The following is a 17165-nucleotide window of genomic DNA, read 5'->3' as shown; positions in this document are numbered from 1 at the left end:
TTTTCATTTGGTCAGGGCATTCAGTTTTACTGTCTGAGGTCACAAAACAAAGTATGGTTGTTAAATAATGAATCTAATTTATAAATTATGTGGTTGAACTGACTCTGGAAAAGACTTTGTTAATATTCTGCCTACTTAGCTATTATTTTTGTCTTTGATAATTTAGCAAGATAATATTTTACGCCCCCACCCCCCTCAGCTTTCCAGGGTACTTTCCCTACAAGTTTATTTCGGTTTCACTCTAAAACTTACTATTTGGTAATTTTTCACTCCTGTCCTTTTTTTGTGTGGAATTTTTGTATTCTGCAAGGGATTTTTTTTTAACCTGAAAGAGTTGTTAGATTATTCAAGAAATATAAATAAATTTTTTGTTTGCTAATAGTTTTAGAAATATGGATGTATATATATTATATCTTTTGCACCCTCCATATGCCAGTATCAAAGTCCCATCTAGAACTTTGACCCTGTAGGGGATCATTTCTACCCATTGTACAGTCATCTCAAGTCTACTACTCTTCTCATGAAGTTGCTACTTTCCAGCTGATGATACTATGCCATAGGAGTCTCTGGATAACCCTTTTGATTTATGATAACTCTCTTATATTGTCAGTTTTTTCTTGTGGTACTCTACCCTGCTTTTTTCCTTCGTCTTCCTTTGTTTCCTTCCTATTTCTTTACCCCTTCCTCCTCTTTCATACTTCCCAGTTTATTTCCTTCATGTCTCCCTTTCAGTTCTTTTCTTTTCCTCTTACCTTGTTTGTTCTTCTCTTCTTTATTCTCTTATGTTTATATCCCTCCTTTTCTTAAAATCTACCTGTCCTACCCACTTCCTGTCTTTTCTATACTCTTTTTTCCAAATTAAAGTCTCTTTTCCTATATAACACTACTACTGCCTCAATAAATGACCACATCCCCCCTCTTTTATTCTTATAAAAGCTGTTTTAAAGATTGGTTATTTGCTTAAATTCCCTGGTTTCCACTCCTGTCTTCTGTATTCCTTTTAGATATCTTTCTAATGTACTAAGAAAGTAGAAACTGGCATTTAGATTTTTTAAAACTACTTTCTCTACCACTTAAAAAATGATTCATATCTTAACTAAGTTTTTCTCCTTATTCAAAACTCAGAAGGAATAACTTCTCTATGTTTACTCCTTTATCCTTGATAAAATTAAAACAAATTTAATATATATTTTACATGTATTCACTTATGAATATTTTAAATAGAATCATACTGTATGTTTTTGTCTGATTTTTACATAGTGTCTGAAATGTTTTTAGATGTCATTAAGTATTCCTTTACATCATCATTTTTATGGGTCACATGTACTTTTCTTGCATAAAACTGAGTATAGTAGTTCTCTACTGGACAGTTGGGTTTCCATCCTTATAAGCAGTTTGATTCTTTTTGACCAATCTTTGAAACTATATATCATCTATATGTAATGTTTTTGAATGAATCTTTTGAATAACATTTTTATTTTATTTTATTTTGGAGATGAACTCTATCGTCCAGGCTGGAGTGCAGTGGTACAGTCTTGACTCACTGCTACCTCCGCCTTTGGGTTCAAGCAGTTCCTCTGCTTTAGTCTTCACAGTAGCTGAGATCACAGGTGCATGCCATCATGCCCAGCTAATTTTTATAATTTTAGTAAAGATGGGATATTGCCATATTGGCCAGGTTGGTCTAGAACTCCTGACCTCCAGTGATCTGCCTGACTGGGCCTCCCAAAGTGCTGGTATTACGGACATGAGCCATTGCGCCTGGCCAACATGTTTACTTTCTTAGAGTTATTTGGTAGGAGAAAGATCTCTGAGATCAAATGATACTCATATTTGTAATGCTTTTAAAGAGAATATTGTTAAATTATCTTTCAGAACTGATGTAACACTATATATTTCTACTCTGTGTATGAGTTTTTGTTAACCTAAACCTTTGCCAAAACTGGATATTATGATTTCTCAAACACATTTCACATTTGTGTTTCTCATGTGCATCAAATATTATTTTGTTTTAAAAAATCATATCATTGTTCATTTTAAAAATTATAATAGTCCTTTTTATAATTACTTAAAGTAGTTTAAGATATGTACTTATATACACACACAAACATATACACATAGTTTTCTAGGTTATTGTTTATCATTTAGCATTGTGTTATATTTTGCTTAAGAAGTTATTACATTTTATTTTATATTATTATTTATTTAGTTTTTGACACTTAGCCTCGCTGTGCTATCCATGCTGGAGTGCAGTGGCAGAATCTCAGCTCACTGCAACCTCCACCTCCTGGATTCAAGTGATTCGCCTGCCTCAGCCTCCTGAGTAGCTGAGATTACAGGCATGCGCCACTATGTCTGTATAATTTTTGTATTTTTAGTAGAGACAGGGTTTCGTCATGTTGGCCGGGCTGGTCTTGGACTCCTGACCTCAGGTGATCCGCCCTCCTTGGCCTCCCAAAGTGATGGGATTACAGGTGTGAGCCACCATGCCTGGCTGTTTTTAAATTTTAATGAGATAAATATGTTAGTCTTCCTTGGGGTAATGACTTCTCATGCTAAAAGCCTTCCTTGCTCTTTAATATTATAAATATATTGACACATTTTCTTCTTTTAAAAAAATTTTATATTTAAATTTCTTACTAACCTGAAATTTGCTTAGTATGGCATAAGGTAAAACAATTTTTTTTTATTTTGCGATAATGAGTTATCCCAGAATTAATTATTGAAAACACTAATGTTCCCTGACATGTATATGAAATACTACCTTTTTATATTGGATAATTCTCTGCTCTATTGATTGATCTCTTCATTTTGTTTTAAATATTATATCTTTTAATATGTTATTTTTAAATTTGTCCTTTTTATTGAAAAGTCATCAAGCACATTCTTAAAGGAAGAGACTCAAATAATATAAAGGATGAGAAAGTCTCCACTATGAGGCTAACTGCTATTATAGTTTCTTCATTCTATTCTAGAAATACTTGGTTCATATACAGACATAGAGTTGATCTTCTTTTTATTACCTAGATAGAAATACACCAAGTACACAGTTGCTCTATACTTTTTTATTACCAAATACATATCTAACTCATTTTTTACAGCTATATAGTAATCCAACTTAGGAATCTAAAACAATAATTTATTATTGAACATGTGGTTTTTTTCCAGTATTTTATTGTCAAAAATTACTGTAGTATTCCACATCTTTATCCTATTTTTTGCCAACATGCAATCTAGGATAAATTTCTCAGAGTGGAATTTATTGGGTCATAGACTGTGACCAGTTGCAAACTATGTAAATCTGTCCTGACTAATTTCAGAAGAAGAGATGTTTACAGGAAATCTGGAAAACTGGGAATTAGTCTCTCACCTCCTACTGCCACTGCTTTGAATAACCTATGTTTGTTCTTCCCTAAAAATTCAAAACTTCAGGTAGGAGAATCCATCTGTTATATGTTCATGTTTTAGCTGCCTAGAAGTGGAGACTAGGCTTTTTTCATGCTTTTAGCATTTTAATGTAAGCCAGACTCTAATGCCCATCACTTAAGCAAGTTCTTCTAATAGTAAGGTACTTGAATGTGGGATATTAACAAGCAATAAAGTTCTCGTTTTTGGTTGCTTAATATCTATATGCAACACTTCTTCTCATACAGACATTTGAAGTAAACCATATAAGAGCTCTTCAACTAGTAAATTGTAATGTTTCTACTTATACCTGCAAATACTTTATTCATTCTCTAAGGGAAGGCTCCCATTAGTTCATAAGTTACTTCTTCTATCCAGCTTTAAATCCAAGAACTCCTGGTGTTTTCCTCTAGAAATCTATTTTCTTCAGACTATAATTATATTCTTAACAGTGAAAAATTAAGGTATACTCCCTAATATATTAACCTGGATATTAGAATAGAAATATACAAATAATTTTAATATTGTGAATAAAATGAAATCAATTTAAAACTTTGTTTTAACCACATAAAAAGCTTTTATGATCTTCTTAAAAAGTATTTTATTATTATTGTTGTTTGTCTCTCCCCATGAGACTGTTAGCCTCATGGGGATGACAATATTTGTCTTCTCTGTTTACATAGTATTCTAAGCATATGAAACAATGTCCTGCACATAGTAAGTGCTTAATAAGTATTTGTTGCATGAATTGTGGTAGGCTTCAATTTAAAAAAAAACACTTTATAGTTTGTCATGCATTGATTTAAAGGTCTGCTTCTAGATTCAGTTTATTTTGATACTTGCTTTTCCTTAGTGGAGGAGCAATACATGGATTGTGTGGAACAAATGCATCATGGAACATGGAACAAATGCATCATTATGTACTCTTAGTAAATCATGATCCCTTATTTTAAAATCCATCTGTTAATGTTTCACATTTTTTGGTTAAAATTTATTTCTGTCTTGCCCATCCGTTTTTCTTGCAAAATTGTGTCAGTATAATATGTAAATCTGTTATGTTTTTACAAAGTAGAAATAATGCAACTGTAAAGGAAGAAGTAAAGAGGAAAATAGAATAAACCTTCATTGTTATAGAAGCAGTAGTTGGGAGTCAGAAGATACTACTGAAAGTTGACATGCCAGATGTCAAGATAAGAGCCTGGCATTGCAAACGTGTAAATATCAAGGTAATCAATATAACAGAAATACAGACTTCACTAAATACCAAAACATACAGAAAACAAAATAAAAGAACAAAGCAAACACATTACATAAATTATCCCATCACATCTTTAGCTGAAACCCATAAATTTAGTTTTATTTTCTTTTTTCCCCTTGACACAGGGTCTCAGTTTGTTGCCCAGGCTGGAGTGTGGTAGCACAGTGATGGCTTACTACAGTCTCTACTTCCCAGGCTCAAGTGATCCTCCCACCTTTGTCCCCTGAGTAGCTGGGATGATAGGTGTGCACCACGACACCTGGCTAAATGTTAAATTTTTTGTAGAGATAGGGGTCTCACCATATTACCCAGGCCGTCTCGAACTTGTGGGATCAAGCAGTTTACCCACCTCAGCCTCCCAAAGTGATGGAATTACAGGTGTGAGCCTCTGTGCCCAGAAAATATAGTTTATGTAAGTAATAATAAAATTAAAAAGATACAGTAATGTGGCAGAGTAAACCTAAAATGGATTAAAAACAGAAACAAATGAATTAGTGCTTCAAATAATATGCCATTTATCTAAAGAAAAAAAGAACTGTAAAATTCATATTAAATTCTAGGTTTATTTACTTTAGGATTGAGCAAATGGGCAATTTGAGAATAACATGAGCCATGTTTCTCAGTACTGGAGAAAACATTTAAAATATGAAAAGAGATAACTGTGATGTTGAATTGATATTAGACGTGTTACTATGATTTCATCCTTTTAGAGATAAAGAAATAAATTTATAAACGCATATGCATGCATTTGTTAATATTCTTTAGTTTTGTATAATGAAAGGTCCTAGAAGAAAAGATTCTTCTTTAAGCAATGAGCACACTAGTGTCCAGATAAAAGAAGCAGTGTTTCTTTGAGAGAAAGAGGGTTTTAGGGCTGAAGCAGGGAAAATACAAGATAAGCCTGGAATATCTTATTGTGCTATAAATATAACGTAAGAAACTGCTAAAGAAAAGAAATGATAAGGACACATCAAAAAGATACAAGAGCCAGCTTGAAAGGGATCCCAGTGGCCAAATCTGGGACAATGTCTAAAGGATACAGATGCCAAATCTAGGATAACTTGAGCATTTGACTGAATAATGATAGGAGTGTAATATCCATGAAATAAGAGGAGACTCTTTGAATCCATGGTGGTATAAATAATGAATAAATAAACAGGAGAGGATGGAAAGTACTCACAAGTAGAATGCCGACTAATGAATGTTGAAGGAATAATGGAGTTAGAAAAATTGCTTTCACAGTGACATAGTCATGAATCATCAGTGGATGCTAAAACTAGCAGGTACAAGTTTTGTTAAGGAGTAAGATAGTTAGAATTAAAGTGTTTTTCTGTAAATTACTTCGTAATTTCTAAAAGGAAAAGGATAACTTCATAGTGTGTTAACCTACCAATCCCAACCTTAACAAAATAATTAAAGTAAAACACCAACGAGACAAATATACATGATGTCCCTCTTAATATATATACCAGGGTCACAGTTCACATCTGAAATATTCCTTCCAAAAATACATTCTCTGTATCTAATTTAATGGACATTCTAAAAAATAACCGCCCTATACTCTTGAAAGATAAGATGTCAAGGTCATGGAAAACAAGGAGAAACAACTTATTTTTAAGTGGTTCCCCCAAAAACATGTGTGTGTGGAGGTGGGAGAGAGAAGGGGGGGAGAGAGAATGAATAGGATAAGGTAAATGAAGCAACATATAAACATTTGGTGTGTCTGGATCTGAATGAAGAATATATGAATTCTTTGTATATTACTCTAACTTTAAAGTGTGAATCCGTATCAGTATAAAAGTTGTTGTTAAAAGGTTTAAGGCCTAAGAAACTTAAGGGAGGCTTTTACATTATTTCGAAAATTCCTTTTTCTGGTTCAGTGTAGATACAAGAGTTTTGTTTTGTGTGTGGTGTTTTTTGTTTGTTTGTTTTTCCTGAGATGGGGTCTCACTCTGTTGCCAAGGCTGCAGTGCAGTGGCACAATCACAGCTCACTGCATCCTCAACCTTCTGGGCTTAAGTGATCCTGTTACCTCAGCCTTCCCAGTAGCTGGGACTGCAGGCATGCACCACCACTCTTAGCTAATTTTTTATTTTTTGTAAAGGTGGAGTCTCGCTACGTTGCCCAGGCTGGTCTCAAACTCTTGGGCTCAGTTGGCCTCCCAAAGTGTTGAAATTACAGGCATACGCCACTGTGCCTGCTGAAGAGTTTTAATAGATGACATTTGCACATTATTTTCAGCCACAAAGAACATGATAGAGAGAAAATACTTTTTAAAAAATGCCCTTTAAAAAAATGTTCCATATTGCGTGAATTTCTTTTAAAAGTAATTACATTCTCTTTATTGTTAGAATTTCACCTTTATGGTAACGGGTAGATTGTCGTTATTGCTTTGTTTTCTAAGTTATCTGCTAGGTGAGATACTGCTCATCATCTAATGTTATCACAGGAAAGTTACTAACGTTGGGGGTTTTGAGAAGTAAGGCATATAACTCTTCTCAAGCTTGTCACCACTTATAAGTACTCTTCAGCAAGAGTACTTACACCACACACAGAGCAAGAAACACTGGTAAAAAAATTTTTTTTTCCTGAGGCAATTCATTATGTGATCATAAAAGTCATTATGAAGTAAATTTTACTGTATGTCAAAAACCTTGTTTTTATATAATTTACTACATTGAAATCATCTTGTAACATTTTTGACATTGCCAACTTCCAGCTTCTTGCTACATTGGTCTGCCTGTGAATGACTAACAAATGATTTTCACATGTCTCATCTTACCCTGTAATCTTTCCTTGTTTTCCCCTTCTATTTACTTTCCCTATTTTTTCTTTTCTCTTCCCACTATTCTATCCCTTCATTTTCTTTTCCAGTTAAAGCACCTGCTTATTTATTGTGTCTTTAAGTAGAATTAACATGTTTTTCTGAAAAGTCTTTTTTTCTAAAAAAATTTATTGGCTTATGGGAACATATCTTCCATGGTACTGCTTTCCTTTAATGACTCACTAAAAAGTAGTTCTCTATGAATTTTGTTTTTGAAAGAGGATCTAGTAAATACCATAAACTCTAAGACATGTTAAAAAACATCTGTACTTGAATTCAGCTATATAGAAACCTCCCACACAGTCTGATTTGCTCTAATACTTGTTTCTTCAGCTCTTCAGTAGTGTTTTCTTACCATTTTCTAACAGTATTTGTTTTTTTGCCATATCTTTCATCTGTTAATTAACCCATTTTTTATCATGAGAAAATGAAGAGATTTTTCTTTAATGATGCAGAAGTTAGCATCTCAAATGACTCTTGTAAATATTTATCAGTATCCTTGCTTGAAGTAATATTTCATGTTAAATTTTAATGAGGTACTTGATTAAGTTTCAGTGCTTGAAAAATACTGCTAAATTTAGAGGTTCGTCTTCAGCTTCTGGATACTTAGTTGTAAGTATATTATAAACCATCAGGTAACAAAAAGTATAGCATTAACTTAGGACGAGGTTAATCATTGTCAGGACATGTAAATTTATAGTTTAGATCTTCTTTTGGTAATATAGAAATCTTTTGGCCTACTTCTTTTGTATCTGATTGCATTGTCATTGTTTTTATTTCATAGTATGGTTGACAGTAAGTTCAGGTGAGAAATGTATATTCTGCCATTTTATTGTTTAGTTTTGTTTGCATAATCAAAGTGTGGTTTCTTTGGAGGAATCTGTTTAATTTAGTTGTCTTTTTTGTGAGAGATGGTATAATTAAAGTTCAGTAATATATCTTTAAGTTGACTTAACCTAGACACACAAAGTAATGGAAATATTGCATTAGTAAATGGAATATGAAGAATGAGTAAAGATTCCACTTGTCAAAAGGTAACAAATGAATGAAGGTTCCTCCCTTGTGCCATCTACATTGTCTGAAATGGGATGAGTAACATATCGAGCACCTGATATATGGAGTGAGGGAGAGAGGAGGCACTGTCAATCTACAAATTAGATGTCTTTCCCTATTGGAGTATGTTATATGTGTGCCCTACTTTGAAGGACATTCTTCTGCAGAGGCAAGTACTATGGCTGAAGTTGGCTTGTGAAATCCTGAGAAGGCCTGTACTGGAAAAGGAGTTATGTTGGAAATTCTCTGAATTGCACAACAAAAGAGTCATAGGAGAGATCCAAAAGTAGTATTCTGAGATTCTTCATTAATTATTTTTTTCCAGTCAAGCATGGAGTCTTCATTTTCTTAAATTCTTTTTGGTATCCTTTGTTTACATAATATCATTTTTCTTCTTTGATCTATAGATTATAGTTTAATTGTTATGAAATTTTCAATACTGAACTATCATTGGATTTTCACAATAAAATCTTATAGAGTCTTGAGTTGGGGTGGTTGTATTTAATAAATAAATTAGTGTTTCGTGTGGTGTATGTGTATGTGTGTGTTTATCTAGTCTTTTTTAACCAACTTTAATGAAGTTTGTCAGAGTTTTACTAGATTACAATTTTCAGAGTAGCTTCCAGTCTTTTTCTGTAGTTGGAAACATTTTACATAGCAATGGAGATGTCTGTTCTTAGAATGTTTGAAACAATTAACTACTGGTTTTTTTACGTTAAAAATTTTTTTAAATTTTTTGACATTAAAAAATTTTTGATTAACATGTATTAAGCTTTTTTGTATGTGCATGATATATTTCACAATGTCAATCCATAAATTAAATGTCTTTCCTACTGGAGTATGTTATGCGTGTGCTCCACTTTGAAGGACATATTTCACAATTAAATATATCATGCACACGCAAAAAAGCTTAATACATGATAAGTTTATCTCACCCCCACCTCCAAAAAAATTTTAACCTTACTAATACCTTTGAAGCCTCTCTCTATAGAAGGACAGCCTTTTAGCCTGTCTTCTAGGTGATAATCATTATGTTACTTTTCTTTGTCATTTTACTACATACTTGCCTATTGCTACAAATACATTCATTTTTTTGCATGCTTATGGATCTTCATATAAGTGGAATCATAGTGTATTCTTCTGAAATGGTTTTTTTTACTTAACATTTTGTTGTTGATGGCTGTTTGTATGGGTCCATGTCAGTTTGTTAATTTTTGCTGCCATGTAGTATTTTATTGCCTCAATATGCCACAATGTTTTTATTCTTTCCTTTATGGATGTTTGTGTTGTTTTCAGTTGTTTTTATTTTAGGATATATGTCTGGGAGTGGACTTGCTGCATAATAGGATAGTCTTTATTTTAACCCTTTTTCTATATATTTATATTTAACCAACTTTAATGAAGTTTGTCAGAGTTTTACTAGATTACAATTTTCAGAGTAGCTTCCAGTCTTTTTCTGTAGTTGGAAACATTTTACATAGCAATGGAGATGTCTGTTCTTAGAATGTTTGAAACAGTTAACAACTGGTTTATTTCCCTATGGTGATATTGAAAGTAAGGATCCTGATTTTAATTTTTGTGTTAAGCACTTGAAAAAAATTTAGAAACACAGCTGATGACTTACTTACCTTACTATTAACTGTGAAAATAAACCTTTTTTGTTCAGTCTTCCTGTACAAGTAACACACAGATTAGAGCTTTAATTCTAGTACTTTTCTTTTCCCATTTATGTAGAAAAGTTCTTGAAATTCAGATGAGGAATATTGTTCTCAAATTATTTTAATAGTTTTACATTTTTGTGTTCTTACCAATCACATTTGCATTCTCTTGTATATATAACAGTTATTATTGAGACTTAATATTGGAGTTTAAATACTTTCTGTGCTTATTATTAGTCATCTGTATTGCTACTTAACCATTCCTTAATTTAAAAACTTCCAGCTTTATTGAGGTATAATTGACAAAATTGTACGATTTTAAGCTATACAATATGATGGTTTGGTAAATATGTTTTGTGAAATGATTACCATAGTTAAGTTAGTTAACACATCCATTACCTTACCTAGTTACCCTTTTTGTTTTGTGGTGAGAACATTTAAGCAAATTTCAAGTAGAGCATACAATTCGGTATTGTTGCCTATAATCCCCATCCTGTTTATTAGATCCTCTGAACTTATTCATATTGTAGTTGAATGTTTATGCCCATTGACCCACATCTCCCCTTTTCTCCTGCCCCTTTGCCCCTTGGTAATCACCATTCTGTTCTGCGTTTCTTTTTTCTTCTTTTGAGACGGAGTTTCGCTCTTGTTACCCAGGCTGGAGGGCAATGGCGCGAACTCGGCTCACTGCAACTTCCGCCTCCTGGGTTTAGGCAATTCTCCTGCCTCAGCCTCCGGAGTAGCTTGGATTACACGCACGCGCCACCATGCCCAGCTAATGTTTCGTATTTTTAGTAGAGACGGGATTTCACCATGTTGAACAGGATGGTCTCGATTTCTTGACCTCGTGATCCACCCGCCTCAGCCTCCCAAAGTGCTGGGATTACAGGCGTGAGCCACTGCGCCCGGCCTCTGTTCTGTGTTTCTAACCATTTCTTAATTTTGTTTCATCTATCAGACTATTTGAGTGGCTTTTTGGTTTGTTTGTTTTTTTTTTTGTCCAGAGAGCTATGTGACTATATTCATTCTGAGTCTGCATATCTGAAAATGAATTTCTGTTGTCTTAGGTGAGAAACATGATTGGGTAGGAAACTCCTGTGAAATAACCTTTCCTCTCAAAACTGTGATATTTGTTCATTACTTTCTGGCAATTAATTTTGGAGAGAAATGAGAGCCTGATTCAAATGTTCTATGTAACTTTGTTTTTGGTGGGGGGATGGTGGTTCTGGATAGTTCTAAGAATCTTCTCTCCCTGTTTTGAAGCTTAAATCTTTGATCAAGATGTGTCTGTTTTTCTCTTTTCTTTAAATTTTTCCTGGTGACCCATGTACCTGGACACTGTAGACCCAGGGAACTTTTAGATGTTTCTTACATCTTTTCATGCCTTTCAGTTAAAGAAATTCTTGTTTCATCAAGGATTATTGCTTCTGTTACATTTATTGTGGTCTCTCCTATAGGACTACTGGTTTTCAAATTTTTTCTTTCTGTGTTTGAGCTTCTGTTTATCATACATATCTTTCATTTTTGTCCACCACTTACTTCCATTAGTTTTTTCCTTTCCATGTAGAACAGTTTCTCAGGCTTACCTTGTACATCACCAATGTGGTTTATATTGCCAGATGTACTCTTTAATGCTCTTTTTTTCTCTCTCTCTTTTGGAAATCTTGGCAGAGAAACTTTGTTATTTTTATGGTTTCCAAGCTACTGTACTTGATTTTTTGCCTAGTGTTTCATCTTGAAGTTGTCACATCAGTGTAGGTCTCTGTCACTGGATGACACCAATCATTCCATGCCCATACTTCTCATAGTTGCTTCACATCCCCTTGGTCTTTGGGCTCATTTTGACAAAGAAGTTATAAGTCGAAGTTCATAAAGGACCTTGCTTTCTTGGAAAACCACCTATTTCAACCCAACTTTCAATCAATCTTTTAAAAAAACAGTTGTTACTTTGTGGGTCCCATTTTGTTTTTCCCATTTGAAAAACACTCACTTTCTATAGCTCCTCAGGAGCTCGGGGAAATCCAAATTGAACTTGTCTTTTTAAGTGTTTGGGCCTAGGATATACCAGACCATGTTACTCTCTCTAAATGTGTTTTGCAAGTTGGCCTTGTGGATCCTTGAAGTTGTTTTACATGTATCAGAATTTATAAAAGTTTTAACTGAGAAATAATGCTAGTATCGCTTTATTTTTACGCTTTAAATTTCATTGTAATTGGATTTAAGAGGAGAGATGAATATGACTCCTTGTCCTACCATCTTTTTTGGGTAACATTTCAAAAGGTTTTGTTAATACAGAAGAGTTTCTATCATACAGACTTATTTTTTTTTCTTTGATCCAAGAATAATCAAGAGTTTTCTTGATTTGTGGTGGTGGTGGTTATTGTTTTAGTTTCTAAGTATTCTACCAAAGTATTTATATATGACGTTATGTGATATCTGAGAATTGCTTTAAAAAATCTGAGAGAGATTTGATTATGAGGATGGGTAATTGTGGTTGAGATGAAAAGAGATTGACCATGAATTGATATCTGTTAATAGATACTATTGTACTAGTCTCTATATTTTTGCGTATGGGTTTGGAATTTTGCATAAGAAAAAGTTACTTCTAATTTTACAAGGATTTGATTTCTTCTAAAAAAGAAGTTTCTTGAATTGAATTGTGGTTAGAAAATGTGCTCTCAGGCCAAGTGTGGTGGCCCACACCTGTAATTCCAACACTTTGGGAGGCCGAGACAGGCAGATAACAAGGTCAGGAGATCAAGACCATCCTGGCCAACATGGTGAAATGCCATCTCTACTAAAATACGAAGAATTAGCCAGGCATGGTGGTGCATGCCTGTAGTCCTAGTTACTTGGGAGGCTGAGGCAGGGGAATCGCTTGAATGTGGGAGGCGGTGATTGTTTTGCACCAATGCACTCCAGCCTGGCAACAGAGTGAGACTCCTTTTCAAAAAAAAATAGGAAAGAGAGAGAAAAGGATCCTATATAACATATAATTTTAAATTTATTGTAGTTTTCTGTGTGAATTGATATAGGATCAGTTTTTAAATTTCCATTGAGATTCTAAAAGAAGGTCATTACGTGTCCAATAAATCAATCTTCTTAGTGATAATATTCAAGTCTTCTGTAACCTAATTTATTATTTTGTCTGCTTAATCTGTCAGGTATTGTAAGAGATACGTTAAATTTCCCTGCATTCACTGTGATAGTACTCATATTATCTGATGCTGTTTTGAATGGACTCTTTCCGCCATTGTATCAATCACATTTAAGCTTTCTGGATTATAGTATTTTACCAGTTTTGAGTTAAATATGTAATGTACTAGGTAGATCACTATAGGAGCTCAGCAAATACTTGTTTGAATACTATGTTAACTATTCAAAGTTATGTCATTGATTTTTGAGGAGAAAGAGAAATGCAGTCTAGCATTTGTACTTTAATGAGTGAACATGGTAGATCTGTTGATGTGTAAACTCAAGGTCATGTTAGAGAATTAAATCAGAACACTTGCACTTTGAAATGTAACTTTGTATTTTAGCTGTGTTCTCTGGTTTGTTAATACTTTTTGGTTTTTAGAAGTATAACTGAAAAACCAGTTTTTTATGCTTATTTATTGAGAGGGTGCCAAAATCTTTTTGCATTTCAGTTGGAAATATTTAATAATGGCAGTGAGAACAAGTACTGGCCTTCAAGCCAGGGAAATAAACATTTCAGAATTATAACAGCCTTAATCATAAATTTCTGAAGATTGGAATCGTGCAAAGAATCTGTTGGAAGAATAGCGTTAGACAATTACAAGGGACCAGAAATGATGTATTTTTAAAACCTTATGAAACTCTGAATTATATAGGGTTTTATGTATACAATAATATATATGGTTTATAATGAGTATATAGTGTTGTCAGTTCACTCTACATCTCTATGTTCCATTTCGGGTGTTCTGGAAGGGACGAGGTCAAGTTTATAGCCTTTCTTTACTAAAAAAGGTTGCTTTCTTTCCCGACGGTGATGAAAAATCTGTGTGTGTGTGTGCATGGGTAAATTTTTTTTTTTGAGATGAAGTCTTGCTTTGTCACTCAGGCAGCTGGAATGTAGTGGCACAATCTTGACTCACTGGACTCCCGGCCTCCCAGGTTCAAACAATTCTTGTACTTCAGCCACCTGAGTAGCTGGGATGACAGACATATGCCACCATATCTGGGTAATTTTTGTATTTTTTTAGTAGAAATGGCGTTTTGCTATGTTGGCCAGGCTGGTTTCGAACTCTTGGCCTCAAGAGATACACCTGCCTCGCCTCCCAAAGTGCTGGGATTACAGACGTGAGCCACCGCACCTGCCCTAAAAAACATGTAAATTTTAAATATGCTGTACTAAATGATGAATAACAAACTTATGAAGAGTATCCTAAACCTATTATTTAGTGGTATGATTTTGATTTATAAATTCTAAATCTTCGATGTTATTTTGATTAGATAACAGTTATTTCATAAAGATTATTTATCTGTAGTCTGTTTTAACCATTCCAAAATGAAGTTCAAACAATTCTGAAAGATTGTACTATCTAAAATACCTCCATGAATACTGTTATCCAAGTGATTCTACATGACATATATTTTCCTTCATTTACAGAAAAGATGTCACATAAATTTTGAGCAGCTGTTTTTCCAATTTGCTTTTTATGTCTACATTTATATATTTTTTGTTCTATTATATCTGCTTTAGCAATTTAAAAAGAACGAGTTTGATTCATTTACCTATTTAAGTCCATTGTGGGTTTATACTAGAGAGAGACTATCCCTTTTTTATAATCTTTTTGTTCTGTTTTATGTTTTTAGACTGTAAATTTTATCTGCAAGGAACATACCCAGAGTCAGGTTGAAGTGTGTACACTTACCTACCGTTTTCAGTGCTCAAGGATTATATTTGTATATATGTCTCTGCTTCAGTATGCTTTATCTACAACCATAAAGAAAATATTGGATTCATTAGCTATCAAGCTACCTGCTAGGAAAGAGTTTCTTGCTCAGATTAGGCTTATGTGGGGAACTTGGAAATAATGGAAAGGGACAGTTTAATTCTTTTCCAGGCTCAAGGATGTGAATTTTTGTACCTCGTAAAGCTGGAAGGGGAAAACGAGGAATGATAATGATTTTCCATGCCATTAGTTTTTATATTTATAAAATTATAGCTTCCATTCATCCCTCCTTGAAATTTAAGATTTGGTGCTAAAAATAATACTTCCAAGATAATCTTATGTGTTCACTGATACCCATCTCCTTTACCTCAGGTATTTTAAAAAAGCAGAGGGTAGGTACTGCTGAACTTTTAAAGTAGCTCCAAATGGACCTACCACCTGGCTAGATCAGGAATGGAAGGATTGATCTGTAAAATAATCACATGTAGAACTTTTCTTTGGTAAATGTAAGTTCGTATATATCAATTAGTTTAACTTCCTTTCTGTGAAGTATAGTAACAACTAGTTTAGAATACAGTGTTGTGTTTGACATGGTTTTGACCAATTGTTTCCCTGTTTTAAAATCACATCTTATTTGGGAATCTTAGTATAAACTGGTAGATGATGAGGTATCATGAATTTGAAAATTCAATCCTGGTTAATATTAAGATTGTTTATACTCAGTAATGGTGATATAGTGGGGGGTACATTGTCTTATAAATTGGTCGAAATGTCTTAGGCATAATACTTTTGGATTACAGTTTGACTATATTGATGTCTAAAATGAGTATACCTTTCTAATATCTAATAAGAGAAAATATTCAAACAAGTGTACAGATTAAGTTTATTGCAGAATGATTTGTGATACCAAAAAACAAAACTGAAAATGCCCTAAATGTATTGCTAGATAACTACTTAAATTATAATGTATCAATAGGATCAAATACTATATAGCTGTTACAAAAGAATGAGGTAGTGCAATATGTATTGGTATATTTAGACCTTTAAAATTTATTATTAAATAAAGATATTCTTGGAAAATATACTCAGGTTTGCATGTGAACCAGTGGTTATTGCTGATAAGTGAATTTTAGAGTCCAAGGGTTAGAGAATCTTCTAATTTTCACATGGTTTTCATGACCATATGTAATTATTTTTTTAATGCCTTTTTTCTAGCTTACATATAAGTGTTTTTTTTCATCCTGTATTTAAAAAAAATTTTTAATATTTTTATTATGCTTTAAGTTCTGGGATATATGCGCAGATCGTGCAGGATTGTTAACATAGGTATACACATGCCATGGTGATTTGCTGCATCCATCCACCTGTCATCTACATTAGGTATTTCTCCTAATGTAACCTCTCCCCAAACCCCCCACCCCTGACTCTCCCTCCCTTAGTTCTCCCACTGCCCAACAGGTCCCAGTGTGTGATGTTCCCTTCACTGTGTTCATGTGTTCTCATTGTTCAGCAACCACTTACGTGTGAGAACATGCAATGTTTGGTTTTCTGTTTTGTGTCGGTTTGCTGAGAATAATGACTAAATATAATTTTTACAGATAAAGGTACTATTCAACTACTCATCTACATGTAGTTGACATCTGATAATTCTCATTTTTATATAGAGGTATGGTCTTTTCTAAAATACTTTTAGAACCATTGCATTGAGTTTATCTGTGGTTTATCTTACTCTAAACTGAACTTACTATTCTAATACAAGAGGTTTATAGTATTTTTATTAATTATTTTTTAGATTCTTGTTGAGAAAAGGAAAACAAATAGTAAGAATTAAAAAATAAGATATAAATCTATTTTTAAATTTTTGCTGTGCTGTTTTTCTGTTTCAGTTACCTAGAAAAGTACGAGAAAGTTCATCATTTTGGGGAGGATGATGATGAGGTACCACCAGGCAATCCAAAGCCACAGCTTCCTATTGGTGCAATTCCATCTTCCTACAATTACCAGCAACACAGTGTGTCAGGTAAGTATCACTGAAAATTAACGAGGTTTTG

General features: G+C 33.5%; 1 protein-coding gene across 3 annotated transcripts in view; it reads left to right on the top strand.

Annotated features, from left to right (window-relative positions):
* The window catches only part of ARID2 (AT-rich interaction domain 2), a 193342-nt gene that overhangs the window by 75578 nt on the left and 100599 nt on the right, over positions 1 to 17165 (top strand). For all 3 annotated transcript variants that reach the window (XM_035255747.3, XM_078338858.1, XM_035255749.3), the window contains one exon: positions 17001 to 17134. In XM_035255747.3, coding sequence (XP_035111638.2) covers positions 17001 to 17134 — 134 coding nt within the window. The remainder of the gene's footprint in view (positions 1 to 17000; positions 17135 to 17165) is intronic.

Source organism: Callithrix jacchus, chromosome 9 (assembly GCF_049354715.1).
Source record: "Callithrix jacchus isolate 240 chromosome 9, calJac240_pri, whole genome shotgun sequence".
NCBI classification, from domain to species: Eukaryota; Metazoa; Chordata; class Mammalia; order Primates; family Cebidae; genus Callithrix; species Callithrix jacchus.
This window is presented reverse-complemented; position numbering and strand designations above follow the sequence as displayed.